The sequence below is a fragment of the Aptenodytes forsteri genome, unplaced genomic scaffold (genome assembly GCF_000699145.1).
Source record: "Aptenodytes forsteri isolate BGI_AS27 unplaced genomic scaffold, ASM69914v1 Scaffold143, whole genome shotgun sequence".
In the NCBI taxonomy this organism is placed as follows: domain Eukaryota; kingdom Metazoa; phylum Chordata; class Aves; order Sphenisciformes; family Spheniscidae; genus Aptenodytes; species Aptenodytes forsteri.
In genome coordinates this window covers 2,258,031-2,275,153 of record NW_008794951.1, presented here as the reverse complement: position 1 = coordinate 2,275,153, position 17,123 = coordinate 2,258,031, and the positions used below count along the sequence as shown (strand labels likewise).

The following is a 17,123-nucleotide window of genomic DNA, read 5'->3' as shown; positions in this document are numbered from 1 at the left end:
ACTGCCTAGTAAAAGATGGTTTTTGAAAGGCTAGATAGTTTAGAATGGAGTTTGTAAGTGCTGAAACATCTTGATGAATTCTTTAACTAAAAAAAAAAAGTTATAATCAAACATACTTTTTCTGGAAGCCTTCTACAGTCCTGTAAGAAGGGTACATTTTGTGCTCTTTCACTGGAAATTTACACTGGAGTTGCACTTTTTTATTGGAGTTACTGATAACACATCCTTTATTTATGTCAGAGATGAAATAAATAAGTTCTTCAGTTTCTTTAAACACTCTGATTGCCATATTTATAATTAATTTAAGAAAAAAGTTGTATGCGTATGTCACAATTTACTAGGGAGAAAACAGAACTCACGACATTAATAATTTATAATCAATAAATTGTAATTTGTAATTAAAATTTTTATTTATCACAATAAACATTTTAATGTGAGGATGTATACATTTTTTTTCTTTTTTCTTTATTTTAGGGTGTGGTAGTGTGAGCTCCTGGTAGATACAGGAGTGGAGAAGCATGCTATGTAACTTGTACTAACGTTTTTTATAACAGAACACCTTTGTGAGATCATGGTGTTTTTTCTTCTCCCCCCCCCATCACGTTAAGACTTCATTAGTCCAATGAATAATTGCGGCCTTACTGATTCAATAATTACGATCTGAAGGTGTGTTAAATAAATGTGAACTTCTTCAACACTGCTAGTTTACCATCGAGGTTTTAACGGCTTCTAACATTACCAAAACCAAAAATACCAGCTATGAAGTGGATACATAGATTGTTGAGAACCACTTTCGTGAAGGATTTGGAGGTTTTGTTAGCTTATTCTTTAAAGGATAAACAGGCAGTCTGAGTTTTTTGTAATAGTGATTAAAGCTTTATCACAAGCCTGACGGCAGAAGCGGAGCTAAATACTGAAAAGTTAGGTTAGAAATGAAGATTAACTTAGCTATTTTGCAGTAAAATGTAGTCTGTAGTACTTTCAGCAGGAATGAAAAGAACTTATTTGAAAAGTGGTCCTTTATTGAGATTATTTTCTGCTCCTGCATAATAAAATTTGGTAAATTAAAGCTTTCGTAGGTTTAACTTTTGAACCACAACTATTTTATTATATTTAACTGGTTGACTGCTGCCAAATATACCAGGTACGTACAGAAGTTCCATTGATTTCTGGTCAATGCCAATGGAACATAACAGCGAAGGAGTTGAAGCACAGAACCAGAAGTGACGGAAATGTACTGTGCCTAAAGATTTTTTTTGTTTGGTTGAGTTTTTTTGGTTTTTTTGTTCTGTGACAAAATTAGCTGCTAACTGCGTGCGTGCTGTTTGTGAACAGGTTGATTAGGTATGGGAATTAGCTTCATAATATAGGCTGCTAAAATAAAAGACTATATAAATAGTTCACATCTTATTAAAATTTAAACAAAGAATTCTGTATAAAGGAAAGAAAATATTCCCATGTGCAATTCTCTTAACATCAGTATAGTAATCTGAATTTTAAATATTGAGAGAAAAGGTTTTATGTAGTGAAGGTGTTCTAAAATCATATTATACTTAAACTCATAGTCAAGAAGCAGCTGTTGCTTTTGTGATTCCTGCTGAGATTAAATGATGCGTTGGTCCAGTGTGTTACCTGCTTTCTTGAAGGGAGAGACTTGTTTTGGTTTAGATTGCATGGATAGTTTTTGAAATTATCTCAGCGGTATTTCTTCTTTGTCTGGACTGATGCTGGTTACACAGTTGGTCTTCTGTAATATGACTTCCCCAGTTCTACATGGGCTAGAATCTTCACATGATTGAGTAACACCAACTGTGCCACACATGTGGATGGTATCTGTACCAATTTGATACTTTATTTGCTCAATAATCTACTTTTCTGGAAGTTATTGCAACACTTAAAGCTACTTTTTTTTCTTTTTTCTTTTTTTTTTTTTAAAATGGAAGAGGGGAAGAAAACCCTAACTATCATCTCACATTTTACTTTATCCCCAAGCAGTGAGTTAAAAAAATAAAATAATACCATGTAGCCATGTCTGTTTTAGCTATAAACAGCTACCTAAAATCTGTGGTCTAGGTTGAAAATACAGATATTTTAAAGAGAAAATGCTTTATGGTCTGAGTTGTATTTTTTGGTGGGGGTGGGGTTTTTTTAGGTTTGGTTTTGGGTTTTTTTTGTTACTCTTTTTTTAATAAATAACTTCACTATTTTCATCCCAACGTCCATTTCTTTTTGTGGTACACAGGATGACAAAATTGCGGAAGTTGCTAATTGCTATTTTTATTTGTAATAGTGATTTTTTTAAATAATGCAGTGGACTTGAATGTTACAACTATGTACGAGGTCTGTGGTGGATAGCTCTGTGAAAATGCATACACTAAATGTGACTATAAAATTGAAAAAGCAAAACTGTTACATGAAATCCTTCTCTTTGAAGGAGGATCTTCTACGTCTAAAGAAGCAGATGAGAGTATTCTGTCAAATCTGTCAACACTACCTGACCAATGTAAACACTGCTGTTAAGGAACAGGTTAGTGACTGTTGTTTGTCCTTGTAGTATTCTAATATTATACTTTTAAAGCAGTTGAAAAGTTCCTCTTGCTAATACTTTTAGTGCTTATGTGGGAATGTGGTATGTCTTGGATGTTTAGGCTGAATGCCCTTTGAGTGTGAATACATACTGTACTTGTATGCTTGCCCTCCTTTAGGTAATTTAGGTAGGATTTCAGAATCAATTTAAACTTGATTCTTTCTAGTAATTTTAGGCAGCATAAACTCTTATTCAAAGGGGGGTTTTGTTTGTTTATTTAAACAGTGACTGGGCAGGCGCACTGTAGAAGCATTCTGGTTTGTAAGTTAGGTTGGAGAATTCCCTTTCAAAGCTCTTGCTTACCATGTGGTCATGACATCTCCAGTGGAGCTGATTGTGGATTCATAGACTCAGAGCTGGAAGAGCTAGGGACAGCTATTTAAATTAAAAAAGAGATTTTTTTTTTTTTTTTATGATTCTATCTTTGAATGCTTTTACGTTCCCACATTTGTACTGTGACATATATGTGCCCATCCACTCAGGAGCTGTGAAAACAACTTTCCTCCTCTTGCTGTAAACCTGTGAGGACATAGAGGGGCAACTTCTCTGTCTGTTCCCCTTTACCATGATGCTGCATGCAGAATATATTCCTCAGTTCTTCAGAGTCCCAGGATTTTGGGGATCTCTGAATCAGGAGAAAAAGAACGGGTACTTAACATGAGCGTGTGTGTGTGTTTATACATGCACATGTACGCACTGTAACCTAGGGGATTTTATTGTTGGGAAGTGGTATTTCTTTTTTGTGGTCACCCTTAGGTACAATCACACACTGGTCAATTGTTAACAGTATTGTTTAGAGATATTTGGAGACCATTCTAGCAAATGCTTGGAAGCCTCAACAATGATGTACTGCTCGGAAAAGATGTGAGCAGTTTTCATTTTACCAGTTTTGTAGTCAGTCCCTCATACAGTTGTCCTTTGTGGGGGAGAGTTTTAGCTGGAACTAAGTTCTTGGCTATTTCAGACGTAAAATATGTAGGTATTTAGTCCATGCAAGTAGTGCCTGACACTTCATGAAGCAGGAGACAGAAGTCCTGGCTTTTTTGAAGAAAAATGCAGGCATGAAGGTTTTTGGGGTGTTTTTTTATTTTTCTTCTGTTTCAAAAAGAATTGAGACGTCATCTTGGGAAATACTTTGAGTTCTGAGGGTAACAGGGTCAATGGAAAAGGTTAAACTGTAGGGGCCGAGTGTCTTCCAGTCTGTGGTCAAATAGTTCTCTAGCCAGGACACTCACAGGAGTTCCATGTTCTAGTGAAGAGCACAGGTTACTGATAGCTAAAGGTAATAATAACCTGGTTGAGCTTGAAGTTTAAAATCTGGTCCACCAAGTCACACAACTGCAGCTTTTGAAACTCTTGTTATAACAAGAACGTTCCTGGAACTCAGTAGGCATGTTCTATGTCGGAGAGCTATCTAGTGTCAAAATCACAAGGTGTAGGGTGTGAAAGTGCAAGTAACAAAAATTACTGAAGCTGTGAGTGGGTCTCTTTCTGAGACTTATATAGCCTTTTACTCAGGTGAATGATCTAGAAACTAGAACTGCCTCAGTCACATAGAGTACAATAGCCGTGGTTCTGCTTTCCTTCTCTAATCTCATGAAAAGGCACAAGGGACTTCAGAGGAGCATATGTGGTTTTGTGACCAGGAAATTAGTAATATTTGCTTTGACGAGTTAGAGAACAGAGCTGTTCGTTACAATGGAAGTACTTAACAGATTAGAGTCGAAGAGATGAGGTGCAGCACTAAGCAGTGTGTTACCTTGGTCTGTCAGTTTGCAGAATGTCAGTCTAGGTACTGATACATTTGAACTTTCCAGGGAGGTGGAGTACAGACATTTAAATCTGATGTCAGATGCACAAGTTAGCCAGCGAAAGGAAGAGGTGGTTGCTTTTTTGGAAACAAAACATACTTTAGGATTTAAAGGGATTGAATGACCTGCAGCTGTTAGATGTTTTACAAATGTGATTGAAACAACTTAAAAAAAAAAAAAAGAAAGAAGGAAGGAGACTGTACTATGGTTAGCATCCACAAAGTTCTCCAGTGACCTAATGTAGTCTCCATCAGGCAGAATTTGGGAGTTTCAGGCTCCTCATGTTGTAATCTCACAATGTTTTGATATTTAGTTGGCTTCATCTGTGCAATATTTTTATTTGGAGACCCAGTCTTCATATAGCAACCTCTTGTAAGAAACTGTGCACACTTTGACTACCAGTTGGCCTGTGTAGTTGTTTAGGACTTAAGTGGCCTGCGTACACCTCTGGGCTCTAAGTATTTTATTAAGTAGAAATACATTATTCTAAATAAAATCCAGTTTCCAAGGAAGTATTTACTAAGGTTTCTTTTTAATAGGCTTTCACAATTCTGTGTGATGTGTTGATGATCTTCAGTCATCAGATTATGACAGGAGGACGTGACATGTTGGAGCCACTTGTTTACACTCCTGATTCTTCATTGCAATCTGAACTACTCAGTTTTATTTTAGATCATGTCTTCATTGATCAGGATGATGATAATAATAGTGCAGGTTTGTACAAAACTTATGTTTCCTTTATATTATTTGCCTTCTAACTAATATATTTGTTTGCCTATGCTTTTTTGTGTGTGTTTTTTTTCTTTTCTTTTTTTCTGGCATTGAGAGGTGTGCATGGTCACAGAGGTAGGTTTGTCTTTTAAATGTCAGCAGCTGATTAAAGCATTTTATGTTTTGGGGACATGTAGGATAATCGTGGTAAAGGTTTGGTTTAATAGGCACGAATATATGTATGTCTCTGTATCAGGAAAAGAGACTTGTCAGTGGGCAATGAAGTGCACTGCCATCAGAATTGAGATTTGATTTTCTGAATCCTGACCATTAGCCCACATCACTTTATATGTAAATGCTTAAATATGAAGTATTTAAACCCGACAGTTTTCATGTTCTGAACTCTTTCTAGATGGACAGCAGGATGATGAAGCTAGCAAAATTGAAGCATTGCACAAAAGAAGAAATCTACTTGCAGCTTTCTGTAAACTCATTGTATATACTGTGGTGGAAATGAATACAGCTGCAGACATTTTCAAGCAATATATGAAGGTAAATCTTCAATATATGAAGCCTAGTAGTGATACTTCATAAAACTACTAGAATACAGTAGCTGTGGATTTTTTAAATTATTTTTTACCTTACAAGATAACTGATTCAAAATGTGAAGAATTCAAAACTCCAGAGTTGGTAGTTCGTAGGCCTTTAAAAGTTCTTTTTCCGTAAGAAGGGAAACAATGACTGAGATAAGTTTCACAGTTCCAGTGTGTGGGTAGTGGGGAGGGAGGAAGGAAACCTGATAATTATTTGTACGTTGTTTTAAATAGATTTATTTTCTTACCCTGATCGATGCTATATTTTTCAGTTATTAGTTTAGCAGGCCTTTTGAGAATCTTCTCAAAAAGATCAACTCCACGATGTCTAGCCTCATCAAATAATTTCAGCTTAAACTTTGTAGAAGAGGAAAAAAAAAAAGTTTTGAGTTTTACCCACTGCCTGCCTCCTCCCTCCCTCCCCCTCCCACAAAGCGATCTTTATATCTGTTTCTATTTTATTTAAATATAAAACCCCCTTCTTCGCTCCTGGGATTCACAGCTGCACAATAATATGAGTTCTCATTTGGGGAACATGATAAAGCTTTGCTCCTTGGTGATTACCTTAAAAAAATTAAAATTTGGGCAGCCTGCTTTTGTCTGAGTGCCCTACATATATTTTGAATCTCTAAATAACTAATTGGGTCTTTATTGAACCTGAAATACTTAAAGAACTGAACGGGCAGCTGTCTTCATTGGAAAAATAATGGCTATGATGCTATCCATAAGTCCTTCCTTTCAGCAGAGAAAATAGAAAACTCCCCACCAGAGTTACAGGAGTTACTAAAAAGATTAGATTCTAATCTTGTACCCTGAAGGGGTGAACGCGTGTCATTAACAAATGTGTCATGGCCTTGAAGATAAATAGGTCATTCTGCCTCTAAAGTGTACTAACGACAAGAATGAAAAGAAGTGGATATACTCTTTCTGATTTGAGGGTTTTTTATCATTTTTGGAGGTGTTTTAGGGTATCATTTTGATGATGTAATCATGAACATGTTAGGTTTTTTCCTTTTGAAAGTGTTCAATTTAATTTTTAAATAGCAAATCCTAGATGTTGTTTTCTGAAGAATTAGTTGTAATGTTTTCAACTAAAATCGAAAGTTAAACTTTTTTTTTATTTTTCCTAGTATTACAATGACTATGGTGATATTATTAAAGAAACGATGAGTAAAACAAGACAGATAGACAAAATCCAGTGTGCTAAAACGCTTATTCTTAGCTTGCAGCAGGTAAGAATGATTTACAATATTTTGATGCATGAAATTCCATACTGTAGATCACGTCCTGTTGTTATAGATCACGTCCTGTTGTTGTAATAGCTAATGTGAGGTATTAATGAAGAAATTCTTATGGAAGGTAGGGATAAATAGGTCTAAATTAGAACATATTTTCTGCAACTGTCTGAAAAACTGCTAGAAGTCTTCCTGTACTTACCAAATACTGTGCTACAAAAAGTGTATGTGAGAGGCTGATAAACACGAAATGAATGTAACTCTGTGATACCTTCTTAACTCTAAAACAATAGAAACGTGTTGTGAAACTGCTAGTTTACTTATTCATGAACAGATAAACAAGGGAGAACACTTCCTGCCTGCGTGGTGGGGGTTTGTGTTTTTGTTTTGTTTTAGGTTTTGTTGTTGTTGTAGTTTGGTTTTTGTTTTGCCCTTTTTTTTTTTTTTTTAAACTATTCTGAGAAGTAATAGGAAGTTTTAGTAATTTGGTATTTCTTAATGTTTGGTAGGGGCTTCACCCATCTTTGAAATTAAAACATTATTTAATGCTCTCTTCAGTAAATGAGCTTGTTTGTGTGGAGACCTGATGAATTCAGTCGAGGTCAGAGTCGGATTCATCTGCTCACATGAACCGTCTGCATGGATCTTATTTACAGGATCAGAACAATAAAGCCATGTCTCTGCAAATCACTGTAATCCAGCATAGATCTCTGCTACTGTTGAAAGGAAAAATGTACTCCAATTTGTTCCCTCTCTCCCCACACCTTTTTGTTTTTTGACTAGAGGTCATAGGGCAACATAGTGGATATAGATCTAGATACTGATCCTGGTTGAGAACTAACTGGAAAAAGTCCTTAATGAAGCCCCTAAGCTGGTTCATCTGTATGAATATTGTCAATACAAGGGAGGATGAGGCCTTTCCTTTTGATACTTTCCTTTAAGTAGCTGGTGGAACTGCAACATAAAATATGCAACTAAATACTCCTACGTTTTTTGCTGACTTTTCACCAGAGTTCACAAATTTTTGTGATATTGGGTAAATGCTATCCTTATTAGTCTTTTCTGTCTCATGAATAACCAGCCCCTTATATTTTAAAGGGCAGACGGAGGAAGTGAATGCAGTAAGTACAATTACGCACATAACAGGGAGGCAGTTACACAATCCTAATATGGCAATAAGAATAGTAACACAAGGGGACCCAAGTATTATAAAACAAACAAACAAAAAAACCCCCATGTGTGAAGTTAAACATGTAACTAGCATTTCTTCCAGGAAAACTTCTTAAAAAAACAAACAAACAAAAAAAAAACCTAACCAGAGAAGAAACACTAGAAGTGATAGTGGATAAAGGAGATAACTAAGTTGCAGTGAGCTACACCAACATAAAAGTATGCAACTATGGGCCAAAACGTATCTATAAATGACAAGTTAATGTTCATAGCCCTAGTAAGTCTGGTTTTGGTTTATTCTGTGTTATATGAGAGAGTGAAGGGTGAGTGTGTTAGACAAAATTAGAAAATAACAGAAAAATTGGCTGTTGAAGAGAATTACGGTCAAATTCAGTAGGATAAGAAAAGGATTGATCACAGAAGAAAAAGATGTTAAAGTTCAGAGTGTTCAGCTTTGCCAACTATTGATGAATAGTTAAAAGTCTGATCCTCAGTGGCAAAGTTTCTGGTGTCTTTGGCAGCTTCCCTGAAGACATGTTTCCACTTTAGAATTTCTTCATTGTACTTGTATTTTGAAAAGATTAAAAAAAAAATGATTAGAAAGTAGTAGTTTAACAAACTGTAATAGTAAAGGCCAGGTGAGAATTTACCCCATTTATTTCTTCTCTGTTAGTGTACGTATCAGGGAATCCTATTAATTTTTAGTATTCTCAACTCTAGAACACCTCATTTAGGGAAGTGCTGAAATCTGTCATCCAACGTACTTAGTTTGACATGTGCTTGGACAGTGTGCATTTCAAGGATTAACTCTGAACTGCAGACTCTTCAAGAGTAGCCTTGACTTGGCTTTCCTAAACCTCCATGTTTGTCTTTTGGGGTTGTCGAATTAAGAAAAAACCAAACGAACTGTAAAACACTTTTTTACTGAAACTTAGCTCTGTGTTGATTGGTCCAAAGTTTGGCATAATCTTTTAATAAATGGAAATCTCCCTTTTCATTTCATACAGCTTTTCAATGAAATGATTCAAGAAAATGGTTATAATTTTGACAGATCATCACCGACATTCAGTGGCATAAAGGAACTTGCTCGACGTTTTGCTTTAACGTTTGGACTGGATCAGTTGAAAACAAGAGAAGCTATTGCGATGTTACACAAGTAATTGTGTGCTTTGTGTTACTTCCCTTTTTTTAAAAGCTTCTTTACTAACATTAAAATACCTTTTCAGTCTTTCAAAATCAGTTTGTTAATACAAAATGCATCAGCACTAGAGATGATACAGCCCATTTATAAATTAGGAGATGACTGCAGTTTTGTCCCTGAATTAAATCCAAATGTTAAATAATGTTGATGTTCTTCAGCATCGTTGTATAAGCCTGTAAATGATAGCAGTGTTGGTGCTGTCATGAAAAAGTATTTTTAATGTCTTAGCTGTAACAGTAAGAACTGATCCACTTCATTGTCAGTGGTGGTCATGTTGGCCTCGTGCAGAAAGCTCGAAATGCAAGGTAGAAGCATCATGACAGAAAGAGTGCGTTCAGATTCAAACTATGAATAGTGTTCACTTTTTTGCCAGAATACGGAAGCATTGAATTATTGCTTTCTTGACGTAGAGGAAAGGTGTTCAGTTTTGATAGCTCCCAGTGCTTAGAACTTTTTCTTTTGTTTGTGCTTTATGTGACTTAATTTTAAACTTTTTCTTAGGGATGGCATAGAATTTGCTTTTAAGGAGCCTAATCCGCAAGGTGAGAGCCACCCACCATTAAATTTGGCGTTTCTTGATATTCTGAGTGAGTTCTCCTCCAAACTTCTCAGACAAGATAAAAGAACAGTGTAAGTATTTTCTTAATATTCTTAATATTTGTAATGATAACCGTAAAAGACATCTGAATAAATACATATTTATGTGCATTGCATTCACCTAAAGTGGAATCTTCGGCACATCAAGATAATTTTACACTAATGCAGTCAAGTATAATCACAAAGGGTAAATTGTATTTATCCTTGTTATTCTCATTTTATAGTGGATGAACAGAAATCATATTCTGGATTTGCTGTTGTCAGGCCTTTTTGTTAACTAGATGAGGAGCATTGGGTGTTAATTTCAGTACTTACTTATCTTGGTATGTTAACATCTTGTTACAGGTATTTTGCATCTTTGTAATTATTTTTTCCATTTAAAGGTATGTTTACTTGGAGAAGTTTATGACCTTTCAGATGTCTCTACGAAGAGAAGATGTGTGGCTTCCTCTCATGTCCTACAGAAACTCTTTATTAGCTGGTGGGGATGATGATACTATGTCAGTGATTAGTGGAATTAGTAGTCGAGGATCTACAGTAAGAAATAAGAAGACAAAGCCAGCAACAGGGAAACGGAAAGTACCTGAAGGTAGAACTTTTCTCATCTTAAAATTTACTAGAGTAGATATTCCTGTAAGCTACACATGTCAATCCCTATTTGTTAGCTTGAGTGAATTTGTATGCTTTAATGTATTTTTTTAAAACAGGATAACTTCTGTGCATGTATATGTCTTAGTGGGAAAACTGTTCATTTGAAGAGTCTGAATAACATAACACTGATTCACAAAAGGAAATAAAGGCACTACGCTGCGTTAAGTCACAGAATACAAAAGTATTTTGAATACTCTAGCCAGTGGTTATAGATCCAGGCCTTTTGGGGCACACGTAAGACTTCGTGGCAAAAAGTAAAGACATTGATTCTCAGTAAGCAGAAAGTACATGCATTTAAGTCATGTTTAAACATTCGATTTTAGACTAGTTTGAAAAAATTTACTGATGTCCTATGTTTCCTTCCAGCTGAAGAAAGCAGCAGTAGTGACAGTATGTGGTTGAACAGGGAGCAGACAATGCACACACCAGTCATGATGCAGACACCTCAGCTTACTTCTACAATAATGAGGGAGCCCAAGAGATTGCGACCTGAAGAAAGTTATATGGGTGTCTATCCTATGCAGCCTGAACACCACCAAGCTCCACTCGATTACAAGTACGTAGATGAGTAGGTCTGCTTTGTGTTAGTGTTCATACACAGAACCAGTTCATGTTTAAAATAGAATAATGGTCTTTTTAAGCACGCAAGTAACGTGGATGTTGGCTCAAAGGCAACAGGAAGAAGCCGCGCGACAACAACAGGAGAGGGCAGCGATGAACTACGTCAAGCTGAGAACCAACTTGCAACACGCTATGTGAGTGAGAGTGAAACGTTCCTTCAGTGGTTTGGGGGTGGTGGTTATTAAATGCAGTGTTACTCCTGTATCTTTTAAAAGGGGCACATGTTCTAGTTCTTGAGTAATGTTTTCCTATGTCTTAAAATTTTAAGTTGCCTTAGAAAAGCAGTGGTAAAAGTGCATGGTGATGCCTTTAGCAGAATAGATCTGTTTGGTTTCTTGCTTATTTTTGAACTTAAATTCCAGAAAAATTAAATAGTAGTGAACTTTGTAATAAAGGGAACTAGCTGTTGAACTGAATGCTATCTGTGGCAGATATATATAATCGATACAACATGTGAAACATCATCTTTATGTATTCCTAACTGCAGAATCATTTTTAGAACATCAAAAATGAGTTTTAAAATAGGAGTTCAATGTGTGAAGCAGAAAGTTTCTGCTCAGTTTAATTCTACTATTTCTTTCTCCTTTGACTTCTGAGTTGTACGTTTAGAGTTCAGCTGCTTTTTTATTTTAAAAGAAGTATTCCTTTTAAAGAAACTGCTGTCTTCGGCATTTCTGTGATCGATACAGATTTTGTCTGACCTAAACTGACACCAAAGTTGAGAGGAATCCTGTAGTACCAGTTTTGTAGAACTTCCCAACCCAAACACACAAAAACCTTGTGAAGTCCTCAATATTGTGAACGAAGATGAAGACAGTCTAGTGTTTCTTAAATGAATGTTGTCCTTCAGAAGGTCATACATTCTTACTGTAGTGTCATTTACTTCATTGTGATTCATCACGTGGTCATTTTGACATGCACGCTAATGAAATTATGTTCCAGAGGTAGTTTAGCTGAGGAGGGGAAGACTAGTTTTAGAAGTTCTCTGCTTTAGTGAAGACTGTGTGGTTCTACAGAAGAAAAGTACAAGTTGTAAACTAAAACCATGGACATACATATTGAGGAGCTTTACATCTTTCCCCAACTTGTTTTTAATTCTTTAATACCAGTACTTCATGCAATATAGTTTAGGTGGTGGGTTTTTTTTTTAAATATAGTGACACCAATTAGTATAATTAGAATGACTCCTCACTTTTCCCGTAAGGTCTGATGTTGCATGTAGAAGTTGTGAGGAAAGAGGATGAAGGACTGTGTGAGAATGTCTGTCTGAAAATGGATTTATGCATCCACTTTATCGCAAAGATGTTCTTCCTTGCCTTGTCATAAGGCAGGAACAATTTTTCTTTAGGTGGCAAAACTTACATTCTTTCTCACTTGAGCATAAATACTTGCACGGAAATCTCTGAATTAGGTGTGGGTTTGAGCTGCTTATCAATTCCTGCAGCCTCTCAGAATACCCATTTAGAGATGTACCACAAAGTTCCATAAGTTGATCTTTGTTAGTTGTTCTCTCTCACTCTTTTAGTATCTTCTGGCTGGTTAAATAACAGCTGTCTTTAATAGTAGTTATGCATTTATTTAATTCCTTAATTTCTTTTCTATCTAATGGAATTATCATTCGTTGGCAGTTCCTTACTGAACGCTAGCTTTTTAAATATTCACATAAAACTTAACTTGATTTTGTGCTAAACAGTATGCTTTTTTCTTTTCATTTCAGTCGACGTGGCACAAGTCTAATGGAAGATGATGAAGAGCCAATTGTTGAAGATGTGATGATGTCATCAGAAGGGCGGATTGAAGATCTCAATGAAGGCATGGATTTTGACACCATGGACATAGACCTAGTAAGAAATTTACTTTCTTTTTAGTGGATTTTGGATTTGTATTTCTACTTTTAAAGTAGGATATTTGAATCAAATTTTCCTTTTGGTGAAACAGAAAAATCATTCTTACTGATCTCTGCATTCTTAAACGGCTATGCCACTATCTGTATACGAGTGTCATCTGTTCAAACTGCCATACAAAAAGCAAGAACACTTCCTGTAATAATAATGTGAGAGATGAACATTTATCCCCTGTAAATTCCTACCCCTTTGAGAGTTCAGCTTCATTTATTATAGTTTAAAAACTCTTTTTTTCTGAAATTACAGTTAACACATTTATTTGCTTGCTTTCTAAAGCCACCATCAAAGAACAGGAGAGAAAGAATGGAACTAAAACCAGATTTCTTTGACCCCGCTTCAATCATGGATGAATCGGTAGGTTAACTTACTAAGAGGAAAATAATGTAAAATCAGTCTTAAGGTTACAATACTCTCTTACTCCAAATTTTAAATGGAAAGAATGCAATCTTTAGGTTGTCTTCATTAGCTTGTTTTGGCAGACTGGTACAGGCAGTGAAATACTTTATGCTGTAATTCAGCTTCAAAAATTCTAAGGTAGTCAATGTTCTTTGCAAGTTCATAGGATTTTTGTTCTTAATACTTTATATGTAGCTATGTAAAAATCAAAATCCTTTGAATCTGAGAAGAAAACACGTCTGGTATGGAAAAGACCCTTGCAGAGGTTTTTAGCAAAAAGCTTTTTAAAAAAAAAAATAAAAAAAAATTGTGCATACACAATATTTAAGGCAAGTTTTCTGTTGTGATGAGCTTAGTTGAGTGACTCTGTCATTACCAGTTGTCAGCATTGGATGGTTTGCATTGTGGGTTTTGGTTTTTTTTTTGGTTTGGTTTTGTTTTTTTTTAAATTGGCTTATTTACTTTTGTGCATAAGTAAGATAATGGAGAAAATAGAGATAATACAGATACCTGTTTATAGAGATGAGAGGTATTTTTTCTTTCCATATAAAGTTTTAGGTCCAAAACATCCGAAGTCTGTAGTTTCTGCTTGCAGTTGCCCTTTTTTCCGACTTGATAAATCTGCAGTCTCTATTCTCTTTTAAAAATCTGCATGAGGGATTCCTTCTGTCTTGAACCACTTGTAATGTATGCAGCCATTTTTGACCTTGTGTAGCTGGTACAAAATTACACTGGAAATAACAAGCTGCAGCAAGCCAGCAGAGGACAGTGCAACAAGGCTTCCTGGGAATCTTGGACAGCTTGGTGGAATTTGGAAGACGGTTATGTATTTTTTTACAGTATCGTTGCAGCGTGAACCTGTTCTTGTTATGGGAGAAAGAAGTCTGAAATACTGTTTTAAATGGAAATCCATATATTTTGTACCAGTAGGCCTTTGCTTTAGTAGTAATGAATCAGATTAGGTTGTGCATCTAGCTGTTGTGTGTTCTGTTCTTGAAGTAACATCAAGAAAGTATATCACCTGTTTTCTGACGTTCTGTTTTAAAATAGTTCTTCCTCTCCCCTTCTCGATTTTTGATCGATCTGTGAAATACCAGTCCTTTTTTATTCTGACAATGCTGAAAATTTGGTCTTCTACAGGTGCATTTCATTGATTTCAGAAACCTTTCAGCTTTTCAGTTTCTAAAACTAATTAAGAATAGTTTTAATAGGTTTACAGTTAGCTAGGTTTCTTTCCTATTACTTTATTTCTCATTCATCATCCCCTGTGAGCCCAGGATTTGCTGGGCACTCCTTAGCTGCATTGTGGGAGTATCACCACATGATGGCAGCCGGTTACAGTCGCATTGCTCTGCAAGCTTTTGGAGCCTGTTCCGAGAGCGTAGCGGTGGCCTGCCTCAGTGTGCCAGCACAACAAGCTGGATGCTGCTCCTCTGCAAGGAGGGAGCAGTGGTGCACTGAAATGAGTTGGTACGGTCAAGGGGGCACCATCTAGCAAACCTTCCTCCCGGGCAGGACGCGGCAAGGGTGGTGATCCTGGAAGCAGGACTGGAGAAAACAGCTGCATCGCAGAACCCAGCTGCTCTTTAGCATAAACCCCACCTAAACGAATTTAACTGCCTAAGTGGGGAAAGCTCTGCTAATAGTTCAGGAGACAACCCCTATTAAATCAGAGCTGAATTTCTCTGTCAGTATTTTAAATGTAAAAAACCCAATTTCATAAATGCAAAAAACCTTCTCTGAATAAAGTTAATTTACTTTATTCATATATTTATTTCAGAGGTCCATTATGATTGGAGTTGTTGCACTTGTTTTTAATAGACCTAGACATAATAAAGCTGTTTAATTTATTCAGATGCACATGGTTTATGATCAAAATTTTAGTCTGTCTTCTCATTTTTTGATGTGTCCAGTTATTGCTGGCACCAGAGGCAGTTGTGTCTTAGCGTGCTATATTGTATGATGCATCTAAAGTGAATTTAATACCAAGAACAGTAAAAATTGGTTTGTAAACAGATAAATGTGAACAGCAGTGTTAAGGTTCAGGAAAATTAACTCTCTCATGGCTCTTTCTTATTTTATAAAGTCCTATAAAAGCTAGGACAGTCAAAAGATCTGGATCTTCTGAGGTTTTGGCATATCAGTGGTGATACCTACTTCCATTGGCATAGAAAGCTATATATGGCTTGCTCCCACATGGGAAGTGGAAACTGATTCTTCGTTTCAGGAAAGCTTTTTCTTCACTTAATCACACAGTCTCCTGAAGGACAGTATTTTGATTTTACTTGATTATTGTTTGATTTTTTTCGCTGTCTTCCTGACAGAGTTGAGATATTTAATAGGAAATACTAAGTTTGTGTCCTGGCTGGCTGCTGCGAGATGACCTGTTGTTTTTATGAACACAGACGCAGCAGCAGTGAGCATATAGAGTGTTTTGTCCCAGGCTTAGTTGCTGGAAACTACACACTTGATTTCAAGTTAAGGCCTATAGAATGCCATTGTCAAAGAAGTCTCAGTTAGGCAACTGACTAAAAATTATTTTGCAGTTATTACCTAAAATAATTAAAGCACAGTCTTTATCACATTCCTACTGGATCTAGTTAATGTCAAGTGTGGGAAAGATATTTTCTAATGCTGAGGTGCCCTTTTCATATTATTACATAAATCAAAGTGTGGTGAATCTGGTTTGGAAGAAAAATAAACTTATAATGCCTTAACATATCTTGAAGTGTCTTAATCTTAAATCATATACTAATTGCTTTGTTTTTGTTAAATGTGTAGTAGACTACAAATTGACACCATTTCTAACTTTTTTTTTAGGTTCTTGGGGTGTCAATGTTTTAATACCAGAGCAGCAAATAAATCAGTGGTGAAGTCATTTTCTAAGTGGAAGAGGAAGTTTTTCAATACAAAATTGTGGTAGATACAGTGAAATTCTGAACAGATTTTTCTCTAAGGAGAATGACATGCTTTCAAGATCAAGTGCATTGAAGGGGCAGTTTTGTTTGCCTGAAAAAAAAAGAAATGTAAAGGACAAGTAAACAATTTGAGGATAAGCTACACTTTTTGTTGGGGAAAAAAAAAAATCAATATTTTATTTATGTGCTATCAGTTTATTTCCGGATCATAAGAACTATTCCCTCAGAGTTTTAATCTAACAGTCTGAGAGGTGTTTGGTACAGATTTGAGCCCCTCTCTATACATTTGCTGGCTATACTAAATAATCATGAGCTCTGCTGGATTGCTGTTTACATCCATGAACTGAAATAATAGATGGATTGGTTTTCTTACAGTGATAGAACCAGAAGAGTGTCAGTATTTTAAATTAAATGCAAACTTCAGCAACAGAAGGTTTGTATTAATTAATCACGGAAAAAAAAATACATAAAGCAGAATTTTAACAGCTCTTTAATCTAAAACACACTTTTATTCCAAAAGCTTCATGCTAGCCTTCTCAGAAGGGTCCATAGACTATGAACTACCAGAAAGTAACAGATCTCAGTCATGCTTGCCCATTACCAACCCTGAAAGTTTGCTTGTCCTTTAAGAAAAATGTAATGTTGTGAAATTCCTTCCAGTAGTGCCACTGTATTTTGTCTCCAAATAAAAGAAGCTTATTGTAGTATGTTTGCAGAAAAATTCTAAA

General features: G+C 35.9%; 1 protein-coding gene across 3 annotated transcripts in view; it reads left to right on the top strand.

Annotated features, from left to right (window-relative positions):
* The window catches only part of STAG2 (stromal antigen 2), a 43,348-nt gene extending 26,225 nt beyond the window's left edge, over window positions 1-17,123 (top strand). Inside the window, exons 22-33 of one of the 3 annotated variants that reach the window (XM_009275294.2) lie at window positions 2,435-2,527; window positions 4,938-5,112; window positions 5,522-5,661; window positions 6,833-6,934; window positions 9,115-9,263; window positions 9,810-9,938; window positions 10,289-10,494; window positions 10,923-11,112; window positions 11,228-11,311; window positions 12,895-13,021; window positions 13,358-13,435; window positions 16,298-17,123. In XM_009275294.2, coding sequence (XP_009273569.1) covers window positions 2,435-2,527; window positions 4,938-5,112; window positions 5,522-5,661; window positions 6,833-6,934; window positions 9,115-9,263; window positions 9,810-9,938; window positions 10,289-10,494; window positions 10,923-11,112; window positions 11,228-11,311; window positions 12,895-13,021; window positions 13,358-13,435; window positions 16,298-16,321 — 1,497 coding nt within the window. In that variant the 3' untranslated portion in view covers window positions 16,322-17,123. The other 2 variants (XM_009275292.2, XM_009275293.1) reach the window with 2 other exon arrangements.